This window comes from Dermochelys coriacea, chromosome 1 (genome assembly GCF_009764565.3).
Source record: "Dermochelys coriacea isolate rDerCor1 chromosome 1, rDerCor1.pri.v4, whole genome shotgun sequence".
In the NCBI taxonomy this organism is placed as follows: Eukaryota; Metazoa; Chordata; order Testudines; family Dermochelyidae; genus Dermochelys; species Dermochelys coriacea.
Window position 1 is genome coordinate 264,181,589 of NC_050068.2, and position 20,605 is coordinate 264,202,193.

A 20,605-nucleotide genomic window follows, 5' to 3' on the forward strand; every position below is an offset into this window, starting at 1 on the left:
GCCCCATGCTTGTTTGGCACCGGGTCACCACTGTAACCAAGATGAGGTTTAATAATAATAACTTGAACATACTGCAGTGATTTTTTTCCTACCAAGGTTTGCTCTTATTACAAGTTTTGATCACTCCAAGTTTGTCTACTCCCATTGGGAGGGACTCCAGGTTCTGAGATTCATTTTTCTTAAGTGTCAGCCTGTGTTTTGGGAACCATATCTGACATTTCCCATCCGCTGAGGAGCAATGGTGGATGCATTCATTATCTTTCTCTCTCTCTCGCACACACAGCAGCCAGTCCATCTCATCATAATTAAAGGGAAAAGATTCCCTAGCTTAGACAGCAGAGGGGTCTGATGCATATGTATAAATAGGTGTGATGTATTCCTTCCACTAAGGGGAATGGCACATGCAGGTGCACACAAACACAAATGCTGGCCGGTTGCAACCTAAAAGAAAAGTTCTGCTAGCACAGCCAGTGTATAGAATGTATTCTGTGCAGAAGAGTGCAGTGTTGCACACACATCCTGTATCTGACATATTCCATGAGGTAGAAGGCAGTGGGACACAGACACATGTATACTCACACACCAGCTAGACTGTTATCTCAACAATATCTGGTAAGGTTTGGTCATTACACCAAGATCTGAACTTGCCTCTCATGACCCCCACAATGGACGATCAAAAGATGGTACTAAACGGGGAGTGCCATGCAAAATACCTTTCTGCAGCACCAAAGAAGGAATTTTCCATTGACTTGACTAATCAATGCATGATTTATTTTTTCTTTACTACTTTTATTAGGTTCCTCGCTTGCAATTTTCTGTGCTTCTTCCTGTCTCCCTTTTGTATGGATTTTAAGGAGTCTTGATAATTGGCAGTGATAAATTTTACTGCTCATAAAACTCCAGAGAGGATTGATTGTGACTTGAGTTAAGCAAGTGGCATATAAAGTCTTATTGCCTTGCAGTCATGGGGGAGTTTTACGGTGAGTGTATTTCTTGGAAGCAGTAAGAGGTTTGGAGGTTTACTTCCACCATCCCTGTCTTAGCCATCAGTTGTTGTTAGTGAGGAGCATACCTTCAGCAGAAGTGGGCTGTTGAATCAGGAGACATGCCCAAAAGCAGAAAGCAAACTCATAGTTTGCCAAGCTGGAGGTGGAAATGTTGTGAGAAGAGCCTTTCCTCACTATTATTGTAATTCTTCCTGCCCCAGGAAGCACAGAAGTTGAAGAATATATATATTTTTGGAAATTAAGTGATACAGTCAGGTTAAAAATGATATATTGTATTTAATGAAAATCCTTTCTGACCTTTGTTCCTAATCCATGCACTAGGGTTTTTGGGTTTTTTTTAAATAAAGGATTTAAAAAAATCTAACTTACCTTTTTCCTTTATGATGGTTGGTTATTTTTTGCACTTCTTTCAGGTTGGAAAGTGAAACTAGATGGATAAGTTTTGCTTCCTGGCACCTGCCAGACACTGTTATGTTTGGAAGTAGGGGAGTATTTAATTTCTTTTAAAAAAATATCCACTCAACTTTAAAAGAAGATTGGGGCTAATTTTGGCGTCACTACAGATATTTTCTATCTCAGTAAAGTGGGTTCTTTCATGCAAACTACTGCTTATTGCTGAAAGAGTGAGGAATTTTCTTTCTGTGCCTTTCTAGTTCCAGAAACCTAACGACTTCTCACCCCCTTTCCGCTTTGGGACGGTTCCCAATGGCAGCACAGAGAGGAACATTCGCAACAACTACCCTGAAATGCATAGCTACATGGTGAAGTTCAATCAGAGGGGGGTGGACGATGCCCTATTCTCGCTGAAGACTGGGTGAGGCCTTCTCCTTCCAAACTTGTCCATACCATGAGTTTGGCTTCTTTTCCTGTGTGTCTGGGGCTTTGAGGATCATTCTCCATGATTTATTGCAAAGGTGACATCCACCATGACAGCTGCCAGAGTGATTTGGCCTTGATGCTATTTGCAACTGTTTTTGTCAGTTTTCCTCTAACATTTGTACAAGTGATTTTTGTTTGTTTGTAAGAATATTTGCGGAAGGAGAAAATCTTGTGAATACTCGTTAGTACCCAGAGCCTCAAGCTGCTCCATGCAAGCAGAGCCTTATGCAGAGTAGCTTGCAGGGTGTGGCCAAAGTTTGCTCCAGAAGTGTTTGTACAATCATCTTGAAATTTCTTTGATATCCCTCCTCTGTTTTATAAAAGATGGAGTCAACCAGGGAGCAGAAGCAATACCATGTGACTTGATTGATAAGTCACACGCCGGTATGGCAGTAATGAATATTGTATAGTGGAAGGCATATAGTCGAAGCACATAGTTTGCGAATGACCCATAGGGTAGAAAATCTTTGTATAAAGTGCCTGTCAAAATTTTTTAATCCTGAACAGATCTGTGAAAATCAGAGTCTCTTCATAGATAATTTTTGGAAAACAGAGAGGGAAGCATTCACTGGAAAAAATATGTGCTCTGAACAACTTGTTTAGGTCTACCAGTCACTATGCTCCCCTCCAAGAGCTAGGTAGAAGCCATATCTAGTTTACATGTCTCTGTATGAATAAAGCCCCCCCCCTTGCTAAACTTCCCTCTAGTTTTCAGGGCCCCACCCGGTGTAAAAAAGATCCTTGAGCCTCATTCTGGCTTGCAAGGCCCTGCACCCTCTGATAAGGTTTATTCTGAAGCACTAAGGGATGTTCCGCCAATTTAATTTTTAGATTGACTGAACATTTCTAACCTATTTGCTAGGCTCAGGGGAGCGTAGCCCATTACAAATGACTATACTGTTTCTGGATGCCATCCTGGAAATATACATGTCAGGATAGGCATCATCCAGGAAATATATATGCCCTGAGATAGATGTCATCCTAGAAATGTACTCCATTCAGAAGAGATGTCATCCCTGACACATAAATGCCCTGAGACAGACTTCACTCTAGATAGGCACATGTACTGGGATACTGGCCATCCTGGAAATCTACTTACAGTGGATTAGAATGATGAGGTGGCTGTGAGTGTATGTGGGAAATGGAAGGTCTTTTGTCCTCTGTAAAAAGTGGTTCAGTTCATATTTAGTGGTAGGATTTACTCCTCAGCAATCTGATTATTTGGAAGATCCAAATTCCTGTTCAGGTATTTTCCCTAGTTGCTCCCCCTTGTACCTGACAAAAAAAAAAAAAAGATTATTTTACTGGGATGTAGAGAGGGGCTCCCAACAGACTGCTCTACTACCTGCCAACTCTCGAGTGTATCCACCCTAGCATGTAATTATATAGCGTCAGTGTTGGTGATTCCTCTGAGTCTGTACTGAACTCGTTTTTCACCGTGTTCTGCTAGCAAGGCACTGTAACGCTAAAGCTACTGTCTTCATGGTGAGATGTAAGACTGCTGTCCTAACCACTTGTCACAGTTAAAGATCCTATTGGATTTTTCACAGTAACATAGGAGTTAAATTCAGGGTTCTGACCAAATATAATCTGAATAATTACATTCTGCTTAGCTAAATCACATCATCAGTGGAAATGGCTTTCTTCCTTACTTCAAGTCCTAATTTGTTGTGTGGTATTTATGTATTCAATAAAGTACTTCAGGATCCTTTGGGGTGAAAGGCACTATTTAAATTCAAGATATTATTTTGAACATAGACCTCCCTTCAGCTTCCTCTTCATTCAGCCTTGACCCTGTAATAGACTTCTGTTCTAACGTTCCTTCACACTGCCTCTCTGGAGACCATGCTGGATATCAGGGAGAGAGAGATGAGTCCTTATCTAATCTAACTCAAATTCAAAAAAGATTCTCGTCTCAGATTTCAGTTCCTGTTGAAGGTTCAGGAGGCAATTTACAGTATTCCATCTGGATGGGTTCCTCCCATCCTTACTTAGTTAAGGCCACTGTTCTTGATATCTGCAGTTCCTTTCAGTTATGTGCAATGCTTTGAACTCACACAGAATCTTTTCTTTAATGTATTCTCCCTTTTTCTTGCACCCCGGCAGGAAATTGGATGCATTCATTTATGATGCAGCAGTGCTAAACTACATGGCTGGCAGAGACGAAGGGTGCAAGCTGGTAACAATTGGTAGTGGGAAGGTTTTTGCCTCTACTGGCTATGGCATTGCCATCCAAAAGGACTCGGGTTGGAAGCGTCAGGTAGATCTTGCCATTCTACAGCTTTTTGGTGATGGTAAGTGGTCTGTGCAAAGAGGTACGGGGCTTCCTCTCAAATTTCCAGATCCTGGCTGTATGGAAATGGGGTTCCCTCCCTGACCCTAACATCTTAGACTTGGTAAATGGTGCAAGAGTAGTGAAAAAGTGTGTTGGGAGAGGGATGGGGCTAGACACACACAGTTGGGTATGCTTTATGCAAGTTAATAACATCTTCAGGGGTAATATCACAAGTTCCAAAGGTTTAATGAGATTTAAGCCCCCAAAAGTTCAGATGTGTATTTGAAGTTTATCTGAACGTCTTCACTCTGGAAATCATGTGAGAACAGGCTTTTCCTTGTCAGATTTTTGGTAGTTCTTGATTTTAGCCATAATCAGAAATCCAAGTGAGAATGGAGCTTTCAGTAGTTATTTCCGGGATGCCTGTGTTTTCCAGATGTCACCAAGTTGTGCAACACCCATGTGATCAATAATTAAACATGCCAGGAGAAAAGAGAATACAAAACTTTCTTAAACCTAAAAATAAATAAATAAGCAAGTTGGGGATTCAGGGATAAATTTTGTAGTGAAAGATCTGATCAGTGTTTACTGTATACAAGCTGCTTTGCCCCAATCCTTAGTGAATAAAATACTGCCACTTTAAAGATATGGTGGCTTGTTGGTGGGATTGGAGCTTCTTTTTTGTTAGACTCTTCTGCTTTTTCTCTCTTTCACCTCACTCCTTTCTGGATATTCTTTTTAGAAAATTAAAAATGTTGATCTTATTTTGTAAATGAATAGGAAGTCTAAAATCGGGAAAAAAAAGCTTGGTATAATAAATACAAAAAGAACACAAGAATTGATGTAGGTTAACAGAACAGTGGGCCATCAGTCTGGTAGTGCAGTGGTTCGCAAATTGTGGGGCACGCCCCCCCCCCAGGGGGTGTGTGGAGGAACATTCAGGGGGCTGAACGGCAAAACCAGGCGACTTGTGCTAGCCCTGCATGGTGGGGCGTGGGCCAGCCCCCACAGGGGCTGGGGAGGGAGTGTCATCTCCATCCTCTGACTCACCTCGGTGGGCCACCCAGCCTGTGGGTCAGTGTGCTGCATTGGTTTCCACTCCTGGCAGCCTCCACGCCCAGTGCTAGCTCCACCCCCAGAGACTATCTACGTGCCTTGTCCCACACTGAAAACCTGAGGGGCAGAGGAGCAGGTGTTGGTCCTGCCTTAGGGGTGCAGCCTGCCTGCAAGGCAGAAGAGGCCTGCTGCTGAGGAAGTCTTGGCTGTGAAGTAATGGAGGTGAGGTGCAGACAGATTCCATTAATTGGTGCGGGGGAATGGCGTGACTGGAAAAGTTTGCACATCATTGTGGTAGAGTATTCTTTCTCCAATAGTGGTTAATACTGAATATTTCAGAGGAAGGCATAAAAATCCCATAATACCTCACACTGCAATATGACATCATATAAATGTGGGGAATTTCTCGCTGTCTTTATCTGATCCTGAAAAGTGTGAAGAGAAAAGGAGTACCCGTGGCACCTTAGAGACTAACAAATTTATTAGAGCATAAGCTTTCGTGAGCTACAGCTCACTTCATCGGATGCATTTGGTGGAAAAAACAGAGGGGAGATTTATATACACACACAGAGAACATGAAACAATGGGTTTATCATACACACTGTAAGGAGAGTGATCACTTAAGATAAGCCATCACCAGCAGCGGGGGGGGGGGGGGGGGAAGGAGGAAAACCTTTCATGGTGACAAGCAAGGTAGGCTATTTCCAGCAGTTAACAAGAATATCTGAGGAACAGTGGGGGGTGGGGTGGGGGGGGAGAAATAACATGGGGAAATAGTTTTACTTTGTGTAATGACTCATCCATTCCCAGTCTCTATTCAAGCCTAAGTTAATTGTATCCAGTTTGCAAATTAATTCCAATTCAGCAGTCTCTCCTTGGAGTCTGTTTTTGAAGCTTTTTTTGATGAAGGATAGCCACTCTTAGGTCTGTAATCGAGTGACCAGAGAGATTGAAGTGTTCTCCAACTGGTTTTTGAATGTTATAATTCTTGACGTCTGATTTGTGTCCATTCATTCTTTTACGTAGAGACTGTCCAGTTTGGCCAATGTACATGGCAGAGGGGCATTGCTGGTACATGATGGCATATATCAACTCCCATCTTCCCCACAAGCATAAAAAGCATTCCCAAGACAGAGTATCTCTCTGTTTTTGAATCTCTTTATAGATCCTGAAAATCCTGTACCAGGGTTGTGTGTGCGATAAATCTAAGACAGGAAATATTTATTGTTACTTGGCATAAATTGGCAATAATTTATGCTAGTTAGACATTTGAAATTTTGACAAAATTGGAAAAAATAAATCAAAAACACTGAAAACATTTTTGTGAAAATGTCAGTCTATTTTTGACCAGCTATAGAGATGATTGAAAAATTTTAAAATAAAAAATTTCAATGAAAAATGTCATCAACTTTTTGAATTTCAGCCTAAAAGATTTTCATAAACATTTTGGCTCATTTGTTGACCTGTGCTAGTAGTAACTGTTTTCTCTCTCCTACCCAAAAACATAATTTTTTCCCCCATTTCATTGAAATTTACTGAAAGGGAAAGTTAAAAACCATGTATTACTGCACTTGGAGATAATTGGTGTCATCTTTTACTTTCAATCCTGCTTTACAGCCAGTTAACAAAAACATAATATTATGAAAAGGTTATAAGTCGTATATATTATAATTTCATTTCTGAATCTGTTAAGAATCGTTACTTTTCCTATAAGTAAATGTTTAAGTATTTGCATTTGATATCTCAGGCTTTATTTCCTGCTAGTGCAAAAATGTAAACTGATAAAAGTTTCAGGAAAGTGTTTGGAAATAAACACTTGAAGTTATCTCTCAAAATTCACAGAAAATAAAAAACTTAATCTTCCTAACGTTAAATAAATGCTATGTCAAAAGTTATAGAATAAGTAAACCTCTTAAAGGAATGTAGTTTATTAATCTGCTATATACCCTACTGGCCTGGTGACAGGAAATATTGCAGAGCTGGCAACTGGCCTTGTTCACCCAGTCAATGAGAAACTGGCTCAGCTCATCCAACCAGTCAAAACTTCCCCCATCAACCATCAAGTGATCTGGTTCATCTAGCCCCTGGTATGTGCAGTGCTGGGAGTTGAAAGCAATAATGAGCTGCCAAAATCTTAACATCTGGTTCCCTCCTCACCCCACAAGGGGCTTGTGGCCCACCCCCGCCCCCCAGGACTCCTGCCCCATCCAACCTCCCGCATTCCTTGAGCCCACCCCCCCCCGGACCCCTGCCCCATCCACCCCTCTCCCCTGTCCCCTGACTGCCCCCAGAACCAGGCAGGAGGGTCTAGTGAGCCACCATAGTGGGTTTCCACTGCGCCCCGCCCTTAGGAGCCACAGGGACTTGCCAGGGGGCAAGGTGGGGAGTCCCGGCGGTGCTTACCCGGGGCGGCTACCAGGAAGCATTCGGCAGGTCCCTTTGGCTCCTAGGGGCAGGGGAGCGTAACTGGGAGGGAGCAGGGGGAGCAGCTGCTCCCCCCACCGATCACATCAAAAGTGGCGCCTTAGGCACCGACTTCCTGGGTGCTCCAGGGCTTCTCTGGTGCTCCAGGGTGCAGAGCACCCACCAGCAGCTCCCCGCCCGCGCCCGGCCCCAGCTCACCTCACCTCACCTCTACTCCGCCTCCTCCCCTGAACGTGCCGCCCTGCTCTGCTTCTCTGCGCACCCCCCCCCAGGTTTCCCGTGAATCAGCTGTTCACGCGGGAAGCCTGGGAGGGCTGAGAAGCAAGCGGCAGCTTTGCGCTCAGGCCCAGGGATGTGGAGGTGAGCTGGGGCAGGGAGCAGTTCCCCTGTGCGCCCCCCGGGTTATCTGCTGGGGCGGCCCTCCTCGCTCCCCCCCGCCCCAGCTCACTCCGCTCCATCTCCCTGGGCCTGAGCGCAAAGCCGCTGATTGCTTCTCAGCCCTTCCAGGCTTCCTGCGCGAACAGCTGATTCACGGGAAGCCGGAGGGAGGACGGGGGCGGAGAAGCAGAGTGGGGCGGCGCATTCAGGGGAGGAGGCGGAGCGGAGGTGAGGTGAGCTGGAGCCGGACGAGGAGTTGCCAGTGGGTGCTCTGCACTCACCAAATTTTCCCCGTGGATTCTCCAGACCCGGAGCCCCCACAGAGTCGGCGCCTAAGGTTATCCTGACAACCGGTTCTAAAAGGGTTTCTAAATTTAACAACCGGTTCCAGCGAACCAGCTCCAGCTCAACACTGGTTGAAAGGTCCATAACCAAGTGCCATGTGCAAATTTGAACCATGTCTTGCCAGAAAACCTTGCTATAACTTGATATCCCAGTGAGTGAACTGGTGTGGAACTTCCTCAATATAGAGGACTTTTGGTAGCATGGCGGGTGTCCTGAAATACAGCTTTTTGTCACCAATGTCTGGTTATGGCAGAATGTTGCCCTGTTACCTCTCCTCTGACTGATGCAATGGTTTTTTACTGCTTTGAAATGCTGCATCCTACCAAAAGTGCTAGTCACAATGTTATATGGACAGAGTTCCACCATGACCAGACAGCTGGTGTGCAAACAGGGCTGAGCCATTGGAAAAGACCTATCCAGTCAGCTTCTCCTACCCCAGTCCACTTCTACTCCAGTCTCTCAGCCAATGTGGGATTTACTCAACTTTATCTCCTTCTATCTGTCTGTCTCTTTCCAGGGGAGATGGAGGAGCTGGAAGCTCTGTGGCTTACTGGAATTTGTCACAATGAAAAGAATGAGGTAATGAGCAGCCAGCTGGACATAGATAACATGGCAGGTGTCTTCTATATGCTGGGGGCAGCCATGGCCCTCAGCCTTATCACCTTCATCTGTGAGCATCTCTTCTACTGGCAATTCCGCCACTGCTTCATAGGTGTCTGCTCTGGCAAGCCCGGCATGGTCTTCTCCATCAGCAGGGTGAGTGTCTTCAGAAAATGGAAGGAACAGTGTGGAGGTGAAGTCACATAGTCATAGAAATTAGAAATGGGATAGTTCTACTAGATTCTCTTGGCCATTCCTCTTACACACAGCCAGCAAAAGGCTGTTGCCTCCACTATATTGTTCAGCGTTTTGACCACTCTGGTTTTCAATGTTACAAGGGTTGCCACCACTTTCCTTGGGAGAACTGCCTTTTCCTCACAGTGTTTCATAATTTCTGCTCTCTGTTGGAACTGGGTAATGGTGAAGCAGTCTTGAAAATGGGAAACTATATAGAAAAATTAATGTAACTTTTATATCCCTCCAAAATTGTTTGAAAGGACACTGAATTCTTGGAGGAAAAGTTGTGGCAGTTTTCTCTATCAACCAATTCTCCTCTGGTCTTAGTTAGAACACCAAGCTTAAATTGTCCTGAGTGTTGGAGCAATTCAGATAATTCTGTGAGAAATCAGCACTCTCTTGTGATTGTTTTGAGCAGTAGGAGGTCCCTAACCTAAATTCATATTGTGACCAACACACAAGCCCCTGGAAAAAAAGATAGCCACTTGCCCTCAGCACTCACTCAGTGCAAAACCTACCATAAACATTCCCCTTTCAAGAGTCTCCTTTATCTCTAAACGATTTTCTCCAGCTAGTCATTTCTGTGTGATCCTTCTTCTCCTCTTGTACATAATATTTGTGCTGCATTTAGAACTTTCTTCCTCTTCTTCCTGCTTCTGGCATCTCCTTCTGCTCCATTCTGCAGTGAGGTTATAGGTCTGTTTTTGATATCACCATCCCTGTGACAATAAAATGGTTGTATGAAGAGTGCTACACTGTTTGGGGGAATTAGATGGCTCAGTTGAACGGGCAATAGTGGTAGAAAGTCCTTCTTATATAACCAGTCCCAATCTTATCCCAGGTTGGAGATCAGATGGGGGAACTGGATGTGTCAGGAGATTATTAACAGAATGCAGATCCTTTTATCTCTTGGTTATCTGTATAAATCTGGGCCTGGTTGGTGGTGACTGAAAGTCATTAACCTTCTGCTAGTTGTTGGGTGACCTATGTCACTATGTGAAATGACTTGGTGGTCAGTCCACTTTATAATACACCCGTGTTCACTTCACATTTGACATTAATTGGACCCCAGATTGGTAGCCTCACTAAGGAGGCAAATGAGGAATGAGTCATGGAATCTGAACACCTCTCTCACCCGCAAAAGTGGTCCTTCTGTGTCATGGCTGAGATACACCGGTTGGTGAAACATGGAGAAATCTTGCACTGCTGCTGTCTGTTTTGCAGTTGAATTGAGGATTTCACTTTCCAAGGATGTCAATCTGATTCCTGAACTAGGGGTCACCAAATGAAATGAATAGGCAGCAGGTATAAAACAAACAAAAGGAAGTATTTCTTCACACAACATACAGTCAACCTGTGGAACTCTTTGCTAGAGGATGTAGTGAAGGCCAAGACTATAATAGGGTTTAAAAAAGAACTAGATAAATTCATGGAGGATAGGTCCATCAATGGCTATTAGCCAAGATGGGCAAGGATGGTGTCCCTAGCCTCTGTTTGTCAGAAGCTGGGAATGGGTGACAGGGCATGGACCACCTGATGATTACGTGTTCTGTTCATTCCCTCTGAGGCACCTGGCATTGGCCACTGTCGGAAGACAGGATACTGGGCTAGATGGACCTTTGGTCTGACCCAGTGTGGCAGTTCTTTTGTTTTATGTTATCAATGTTAGATTTAACTTGAAAGTAATTAAAAATATCTGTTGTGCCATACTCAGCTAAACGCTAAAGAGCTAAAATACCTATTCATCGGTCCTGCTCTTTCTCCTCATTTCCTTTTCTAATCTGTGATGATGACTAAGGTATCCAAGTAGATGACAAGAGAAGCTTTCTCCTTTTTAACCAGTCCCTGGCCAGCTTGATTCAATGAAGTCTGAGAGTGAATTTCAGGGCAAAACAAGACTATTCTGAACTCCTTGCATCCACGTAGAAATTCAGTGTTTGCCCAATTCTGAGGCGGCTATTCTCACAGACATTATCTGTGGTGCTGATGCCCATCTTGGAATCCAAAGTGCCAGCTGCTGGGTTCAAATAACTCCCACTGACATCAGAGAGCTTTGCTTATATACTGCAGGGCAGATAGTTTTGTCCTTGGAGTTAATGGCTTTTGAAGAGAACCCCTATCTTGTGAGGTATTGATTCCTTCTACCCCAAATAAATGAACATCTTCCCAAATGGAAACTATCATTATTCTCATTTAATATTTAATTTATTTATGTATACTAGGATAATCCCTAGAGGTCCCAATTGACATGAGAGCCCTATTGCGCTAGGCACTGTCCAGACACTTAGTCAGAGACAGTCCCTGCCCCCAAAGAGCTCATACTGTAATCTAACTAGAAAACACAGACAAAGGAAGTGTTGTTATTCCTCTTCGATAGCTGGAGCCAGAGAGAGGCTAAGTGACTTGCCTATGGTCCCACAGGCAGTCTGTGCTACAGCTGGGAACAGAACCCAGATTTTTTGAGTCCCTGTTCAGTACCTTCACACAAGGCTGTCCTTCCTCTCTAGGCTGTTCTGCTGGTGAAAGGAGGTGAATGGGAGAAAAGAAGAGAGGGAGAGGAAACGAGAGGGAGCAAAGTAGAGGAAGAGAGATGGAGAGGAAGGGAAAAACAGAAAGGTGGGGGGCAGGATACAGAGAGAAAGAATACTCAGTGTTGATACATGCAGATTTGACCTCATTTCATAGTGATGCAAGATTGGCAAACTCTAGGGTCCCATGCTAGAACAAACTGTTTTCTCTGCTTCCCTGACTCAGTTCTCCCAGCCCTGTGTCTTCTCCTTTCTACCCACCTGCAGAAGCACTCACCTCTGCCTCCTCCATTTCATTTCAGGGTATCTACAGCTGCATCCATGGGGTAGCCATTGAGGAGCACCAGTCAGCGATGAACTCCCCCACAGCCACCATGAACAACACCCATTCCAACATCTTGCGCCTGCTCCGCACAGCAAAGAACATGGCCAACCTGTCAGGTGTCAATGGCTCACCGCAGAGTGCCCTGGACTTCATCCGCCGCGAATCCTCAGTCTATGATATCTCTGAGCACCGCCGCAGCTTCACCCACTCTGACTGCAAATCTTATAACAACCCGCCCTGCGAGGAGAACCTCTTCAGCGACTACATTAGCGAAGTAGAACGGACCTTTGGCAACCTGCAACTGAAGGACAGCAATGTGTATCAGGACCACTACCACCATCACCATCGGCCCCACAGCATTGGTAGTGCCAGCTCCATCGATGGACTGTATGACTGTGACAACCCACCCTTCTCCGCTCAGCCCAGGTCCCTTGCTAAGAAGTCACTGGACATTGGTTTGCCACCTTCCAAGCACAGTCAGTTAGGTGACCTCTATGGCAAGTTCTCCTTCAAGAATGATCGCTACAGCGGCGGAGGAGGCCATGACGACTTGATCCGCTCAGATGTCTCCGACATTTCCACCCATACGGTAACCTATGGCAACATCGAAGGCAATGCCGCCAAGCGGCGGAAACAGCAGTATAAGGACAGCCTGAAGAAACGTCCAGCTTCAGCCAAATCGCGGCGGGAGTTTGATGAGATCGAGCTGGCCTACCGCAGGCGCCCACCCCGCTCCCCAGACCACAAGCGCTATTTTAGGGACAAGGAAGGGCTACGGGACTTCTACCTGGACCAGTTCCGGACCAAGGAGAACTCACCGCATTGGGAGCATGTGGACCTGACGGATATCTACAAAGAGCGGGGAGATGAGTTCAAGCGCGATGCTGTAGGGGGAGGAGGGTCCTGCACCAACAGGGCCCACCACAAGCATGGGTCAGCGGACTTTGGAGGAGCCAATGACCACAAGCATGGTGTTGTAAGTGGAGTGCCAGCACCATGGGAGAAGAACCTGACCAACCTAGACTGGGAAGACCGGCCAGGGGCTAATTTCTGCCGCAGTTGCCCCTCTAAATTGCACAATTATACCCCAGCAGTGGTGGGGCAAAACTCCACCCGCCAGCCCTGCATCCGGTGTGAGGCCTGCAAGAAGGCAGGCAACCTCTATGACATCAGCGAGGACAACTCCCTCCAAGAGCTGGACCAGCCATCTGCCCCGGTGCCAGTGACGACCAGCGCCACCTCCTCCAAGTATCCTCAGAGCCCATCTAACTCTGCCTCCAAGGTGCAGAAGAAGAACCGCAACAAGCTCCGCCGGCAGCACTCCTATGACACCTTCGTGGACCTGCAGAAGGATGAGTCAGCCCTGGCTCCCCGCAGCGTGAGCCTGAAGGACAAGGGCCGCTTTTTGGAGGGGAGCCCCTACGCCCACATGTTTGACGTGTCATCCAGCGAGACCGCTTTTGCCAACAACAAGTCCTCAGTGCCCGCCACCAGCCACCACCACCACAACAACCCCGGCAGCAGCAGCTACATGCTCAGCAAGTCACTCTACCCCGACCGGGTCACGCAAAACCCTTTCATCCCCACTTTTGGGGATGACCAATGCTTGCTCCATGGCAGCAAATCCTATTTCTTCAGGCAGCCTGTGGTGGCAGGTGGGCCCAAAGCCAGGCCAGACTTCCGAGCCATTGTCACTACCAACAAGCCAGTGGTCTCAGCCCTTCACGGGGCTGTGCCAGCCCGTTTCCAGAAGGACATCTGTATAGGGAACCAGTCCAACCCCTGTGTGCCTAACAACAAAAACCCCAGGGCTTTCAACGGCTCCAGCAATGGGCATGTTTATGAGAAACTCTCCAGTATTGAGTCTGATGTCTAAGTGAGGGGAAGCATGTGGGGAGCAGCGGAGAATGTGGAGTGTGGGAGGGCAGGATGGGGTCAGACCTGGTGCCCATTTGCTACTCTCTTGGTTCATTGTGGAACACTGGAGTTCTGAGTTCTCTCTAGGGAAGCACTGGTGACAAGTGCCACCTCTTTCTTTCCCCACCCCCTTTATCTCTTTCCATTTTCCTACTCTCTCCTTCCTCCTCCATTCCTGGTCATCACACTTCCGTTGACATAGGAATTGGGTGTCCTCGCTTAGGGTGTCCCAGGTGGAGAAGAAGATGTGTGTTTGGGCTGAGGCAGGGGAAGGTGTGTGGGCAGGAACTGTGACCGTATTGTTTCGGGTTTTTTTTAACTCCAAACAGTGAAGGGATACGCAAGCGCATGCATGACGGGAGGAGAGAGCAGAAGAGGTGGAATGGACACAAAGGAAAATGCTCTATCTGGCAATTCTTCCTAAAACTGTTTAGAAAAAAAAATATTGAATACATGGATAAAATGAAGGAAACATAACATGGGATTGACTTGATGCACTTACATACTGGTTATATTGAGGTTCTCTTTAATTTTTTTTCATGAAGACTATGGGGGTTTAGGGCTGAAATATGTATTTGCATATACACTGAGAGATTTACACTGAAATTTGGAATCATTTTCTGGAGACGGGAAGGGTGATTTGTACGCAGGACTGGCTGGTGGTTTCGTTATGGTAACACAGCCAGCACATCTGTGCCAGACTAGCAGGAGAGGTAGGGGAGGCTATTGGGTCTGGGGTGAGGAAGCAACACAGAGGTCAGGAAGCCTGGGAGATGACTTTGCGTTCACTAAAATGAGAGAAGCTTGGGGGTGGGAGGTGAGGCTTGGCTTGTTCATTAGCAATTAACTCGTTAATTTTGGGCATAATTAAATCATTGGAGCAGTTTTTAAGGTGAGTTGGCTTGTAGGTGGGTATACACAATCATTCTACACTTGAAATGTCTGTTGGAAAATGAAACAATACCACAAATGGAGTGGGTGTTCAGCTAACAAACCCAGCAGGACAAAGGTTGAGAAGCTGGGGAAAAGGCAAAGATTGTGAGCGTATGGGAGAGACAGAAGTGGAGATCTGTCATCCTGCCACTTCAGGAGATGTCAGCCTTGTTTTGGCCAATGTAAAAGTAAAGGGGCAGGTCAGGAAGGGACCTGATCCCTCCTCCTTCCCCTCCCCCTGCCGGGCAGAGAGAAATATGTCACAAAATGGCACAGGGCTCTCCCTCCTGATGGTGGTACAGTGTTCTGAGTCTGGCTGTGAGGGAAAAGGAGGTGTGAGGAAAACGTGTGAGCGTGGCAGCAGCAGGGACTGCTTAAATGCCTACGTGCAGCGCGTATGTACGCACTTGCTGAATATGGGCTTACATTTGCTATTGAATGTGCTGTGGAAACACATGGCTTGTCTTCCAGAGGGCAGGAGGGAATGACATAAATAAATGACAACACTCACGGCAGCTATGAGGAGGTCTGAAGACTATAGGTGGAAGGTTGGGGAGGGAGAGAGAGAGAGAGAGAGAGTGTGTGTGTGTGTGAGAGAGAGAGAAATACTAGCACAGGTGCTAAGCTGGAATAGCCTAACGCTGTACTCAGCTTTCCCAGCACGCGTGGTATCGGTAAAAGTGGTTTTCTTTCCATTGTATCATTTTAGATGCAAATTAAACTAAACTAAAGGGAGTGATGATGGGCGTGAGATGTCCACCTCCCCTTTCATTTGTCTTCTTTAACAGGAGGAACTGAGGTGGAACCCCTGGTCAGCACCTCTCATCCTGAAATTTGTGGTACAGACCCTGACTTTTTAAATGGATCTGTCCCATTGTCCTGCCAACCTTCATTCGCATAAGGGATGGTTAAAAAAAATCCCACATTTGACTGGGGTGGCACATAGAATTGACGCTAAACAGAGGAAGGCTGCCATTTTTTTCAAGCAACATTTCCTGGAGCTGAGACCCCTCCCTCCCTCACACTCCTCAATGCACCCCAGGTGATTTTATCTTACTATCTTTCCTTTTTTAAGCCAACAGAAGACCTCAGTTTTTTTAAAGCTGGGGCTGGGGAGCTGAAAAGTCTCATGGTGTGAGGAGAGGTTGGGCAGGGTGGGAGGTTTGTTTAGATTTCACTGAGGAAATTATAGGGGAAGGAGTTGAAGGGTCTATGAATTTTCACCCATGGTATCAGGGGAAGGGACCTGCTTATTCTTTCCCTCTCTTCCCTTTAAAAGAAAAGCCAAATGAACTAACCTAGCAATCTGCAATCCAGAACACGAGGCGACTGGTCAGAACCCTCTGACAGTGGCCACCAAGAAGGCATTCATTTCATTTGTAAATATTTTTTTTCTATTGCATTTTGTATAAATTGATGTTTCTCTTCTCGTGAAAATTCAGGTCGTGGGGCAACCAGGGTGGGAGGGAGGGTGGGGTGAGGTGGTTTTGTTTTGTTTGTTTTCTATGACTTTCAGGCTGTGTATTTGGAAGCGGTTTACGCAGGTCGAGGCCGTGCAAATGGGAGAGCAAGAGAAAATCATGTGCACTGTGTTCCCTCCCCCACCCCAGTACCATTTAGTTGGGATTGGTCCTGCTTTGAACAGGGGGTCGGACTAGATGACCTCCTGAGATCCCTTCCAACCCTGAGATTCTATGATTCAGTCCTGTTACTTTTATCTTCATGAATTGAAGATGCTGGCATGGTCACCTCCATCCTTGCCAGCAGGGTTTTCATGCCATGGTGGAAGTACCCCATCTTCCCCATTTGATTATAAACTCTGTTCCGCATCTGTCAGTGGAATTTGGGCCTCAAGACATTGCGCTGTTTTGCCAGCGATGGGGTGAGCCATCAATTTGGGTGTTCAGTTTGGGTCATCACCCGATGCTATAGAGACTTCTCCAATACTGCTTTGGCTTAAAAATCTTGGCGCTGGGAAAGCTTGCAAGATTTCTGGCACTTCCCAAGGGTTTTTTGGCAGCTGGCAAGAACGGCATGCCTCTGATTGTTATTTCAGTACTTTCCCCTCACCTTGTTTGCAGCTGGAACCAGGAAGCTCAAAGGTGGTGCTGGGAGGGAATTAAACTGAAAACAAACCAACAAGAAGTCAACAGGACTATTTCAAACCTCTCTAAAGGGTTCAGATTTTGTGTTTTGGGCAACGTTTTGGTATGGTTCTCAATTTCTCAGAACTAGTTTGTTCCATCCCTAGTTCAAGTGATTGCCAGATAATGGTTTGCCATGATCATTAGATTTAGCATTTACACTGTATAGCGCTGCTCATGTTCAAAGCACTTTGCAAACATTAATCGTGCCATGAGCCACATGAATACCTCCTCTGAGGACAACTGGAAATGTAGGACTGGCAGCACCAGGTTGGACTATTGGTCAACCTACAGAAGTCTGGTATCTTGCCTTCTGCCATATCGGGTCAGACCATTAGTCCATCTAATTAACCCTTTCTCCTGCAAATGGCCTTTTCTGGTTGCTTATTTTTACTTGAATTCCATGGGTGAGAGTGTTTGGGGCAGGAGGTGGGGTGAGGGTTGTTTGGGGGAGATCATTATCCAGCAAAGAAAGTGATGTGATTAACACTGTTGTGAGTTTAGGATTTTAGATTCAGTGTTATTCCATTGTAATTAATCAAGTGACGCACACAGGTAATGTTAGCATCAGGTGCTCTTTCGGCTAGAACAGAGCCCATGTGATGCTTATTACCTTCCAAAAAAGCGGGGGTTTTCATACCAAAGCCCAACAAATGTTTTCCATTCCCCTTTCCTCCATCCCCCTCTCTCTTTTTCTTCCTCTTAGTAAAAGATAAAATTTTCTGGGATGTTTTATGGGATCATTTCACACCTCAAAGGCTCTGGCTACTAAAATAGTGAGGTTCGGGTTGAAGGGCAGAAGTCATTGTATCATGGATGTTACAATGAGCTGTACTGTATGTTTTCAGTCTACCTGAAAGAATCTGGCAACTCCGACCATGTATTTGCCACATTCTTCTTCATTTGAACCCCAGGCATGGTTCCCTTTGAGATGTTCTAATGTTCTCATCATCCCTCTTCTTCTGGAGCAGTGCCAGCATGTATGTATGGCGCTGAAGGAGAATGGGAGGGGAGCAAATGTCCCTAAAATATCAGGACTATCCCATACAAATTTCAGGGTATCTGGCAGTCAGACTTTCCAAGCTGTGGAGCTTTGCATGATGCCCTGTTGGAGTATTCATACTGGTTTTCTAAAACAATATAATATATGCTGATATAACAATAGTCCATCACATTCTATATCCTGGCATAACACAACACGCCATGATCCTGATATCAGAACATAACACATCAATTCCAAAAATATAAAGACAAGCTTCAGTCAGCCCTCACTGTCAGTCAAGACAGTGTGGTACACCCTACCCACCTCAAACAAATGTATCACCATCTCTGACGCAAACATATCCCCCATATTTTTCGCACTGGACTCCCCAAGTGGCTTCCAATTGCTCAGCAATTCTCTAGTATAAACTCCTTTAGGGAGTTATTTTAATTCTCCATATATGTAGTGAGGAAGATTCTTCCATGATGTCCTAAAAGATTATAGGGTTTGATGGTGAAGTTGTAGTTGCCAGGATGGGTCATTTTGCTTCAGAGCTCTCCAGCATGCACACAAAAGTTGACCTCCTAATAGCAAGGAGATGCCCACACCCATCCTGAATAGAGTCCCTGTTACCCTAGGGTTGTTCCTCGTAGTGATGGTACTAGCAAGAGAGAGTAAGGATGTGATACTGGTGACAGGTTGACATGGTACCTCAGGGATCTTGCAGGCAAGTCTTTGCTTTAGAGCTTTCTATAAAATGTGACATACCTTCCAACCTCCATTATTTATTAATAGATGTAAGCAAGCCTGAGAACATGGCCAGTGATCAGACTGAGGCCTGTCACACACCCTTCACTCCAGTCAAGCAATCATGGGGGCGGGATTTACATTTCCCCATATATATTTGGTTGCCAGAAGAGGGGAAAGCGTGGGGACAGTGTTGATGAGGGAACTTTGTGCTGACCATCCACACTGTTGGTCTAAGGATGTACACATGAACTTTCCTGCTCTACCCAAGCTAGAGGCATGGAAAAGCCTAGGACCTGATTAGATGATTTTTGGCACATGCATGACTCATATTGAAGTCCCTGGGAGTTTTGTGCATCAAATTTATGGCATGGTCAGGCTCCTGGCTTGCTAACAGCAAATGGGGAAGGACTCAAAGCCATGCCTTCCCCCCCGCCATCTGTCATAAATGCTTCCCTGCTGCTGATCAAACCTGGTATGTCCAAGTGGACCACACCTACCATGCTGCTGGATGCTGCAGGGCACATCAAGAAAGTAACTAGAGGGACCCAAGCTATGTCCCCACAAGGGCTTATTTCCACTTTGCAACCAAATAGACTTCCAAGCCATATAGCCCCACCTCACCCATTCACTCACACAGAAGAAACCCTCCCCCAAGGAAAGGTTGAGATTATGACTGGCTCAGCAGCAATCCCAAAATTACTGTGTCATCTTCATCACAGACTGTCTGGAACTCATCAGGGCTAGTCACAGACGAACAGGGGCATCTCTCAGAAAAACAAGATCACTTTTTAATGGGCTTTGAGTCCCCTCTCCATCTCTCCAGCATCCCCAACTTCCTCTCTTAACCACAACGTTTGGGTGAATTCTCACACTTTTTGGTGGTTACAGACAGGAATGCAGACACAGAAAAAAATTGGGTTTATTAGTAATGCCCAATAAATAGAAAAGTGAAACCATCACTGTGTATCATGGGAAACAGACCTCATGACCTTAAACTCCAAGAGCACAGTTCTCTACCCACTGAGGTAAAGAAGAATCTGCGTTAGCCATTAGTAGTTATGGGGCTTTTAATCTGTATTTCCAGGTTTTCCACCATTCAAAGTTGAAACAGCTAATGCTGATTAACACCTGAGCCAGTCTGACATTCCATCCCATAGGGACAGGGACACACACACACACACACACACACACACACACACACACACACACACACACACACACACACACACACACACACACACACACACACACACACAAAATAATATGCATGTGAGCAGATCTGACATTAGCAGGAGGCAATGGTGCATCTGCACACACAAGAGCCAGTACACTGCAGTATGCTTTGTGACTCTTTCTGTCCCAAGATGCATCTTCTTAAAGTAGGAACAATGTGACCTTTCCTAATGTTCTGCTGGTAGTTATTTACTTAATGTATTCATTTTGTGACTTTTATATCATCTGCTTCCTTGACTGCAGTATTGTGTATAAATATATATATATGTATATATATACAGAAGCTAATTCAAGCAACTACATTCAGGTTGGGGAAGAGGGCAATTTTTATATATGTACAGTATTTCCTTGTTAAACAATGGCATGATGTGCTGGGGGCGGGATGAGGAAGCTGACTTCTCAATTGTGGTTTTTCTTGGTATGTGGTGTTTGAAGTTGTTTCAGTGGCTGCTTTTGCTGGTTCGGAAAGTTTATCTGGATGTTATATGTGTGTGTTAAGAAAGGGACCAAAGGTAGGGGAGATTTGGGGTTGGGGGAGGGGTAGGAGAGGGTTTTAATAATTTCCTGTATTAGAAGATTTGTTGATTGTTAG

At 45.4% G+C, this 20,605-nt stretch overlaps 1 protein-coding gene across 4 annotated transcripts in view; it reads left to right on the forward strand.

Annotated features, from left to right (window-relative positions):
* GRIN2B (glutamate ionotropic receptor NMDA type subunit 2B) overlaps positions 1–19,962 on the forward strand; it is a 291,558-nt gene extending 271,596 nt beyond the window's left edge. For all 4 annotated transcript variants that reach the window (XM_038386872.2, XM_038386873.2, XM_038386874.2 and 1 more), the window contains 4 exons: positions 1,661–1,821; positions 3,993–4,180; positions 8,882–9,120; positions 12,032–19,962. In XM_038386872.2, the coding sequence (XP_038242800.1) occupies positions 1,661–1,821; positions 3,993–4,180; positions 8,882–9,120; positions 12,032–13,930 (2,487 nt within the window). In that variant the 3' untranslated portion in view covers positions 13,931–19,962. The remainder of the gene's footprint in view (positions 1–1,660; positions 1,822–3,992; positions 4,181–8,881; positions 9,121–12,031) is intronic.
* Positions 19,963–20,605: the final 643 nt, after the last annotated feature.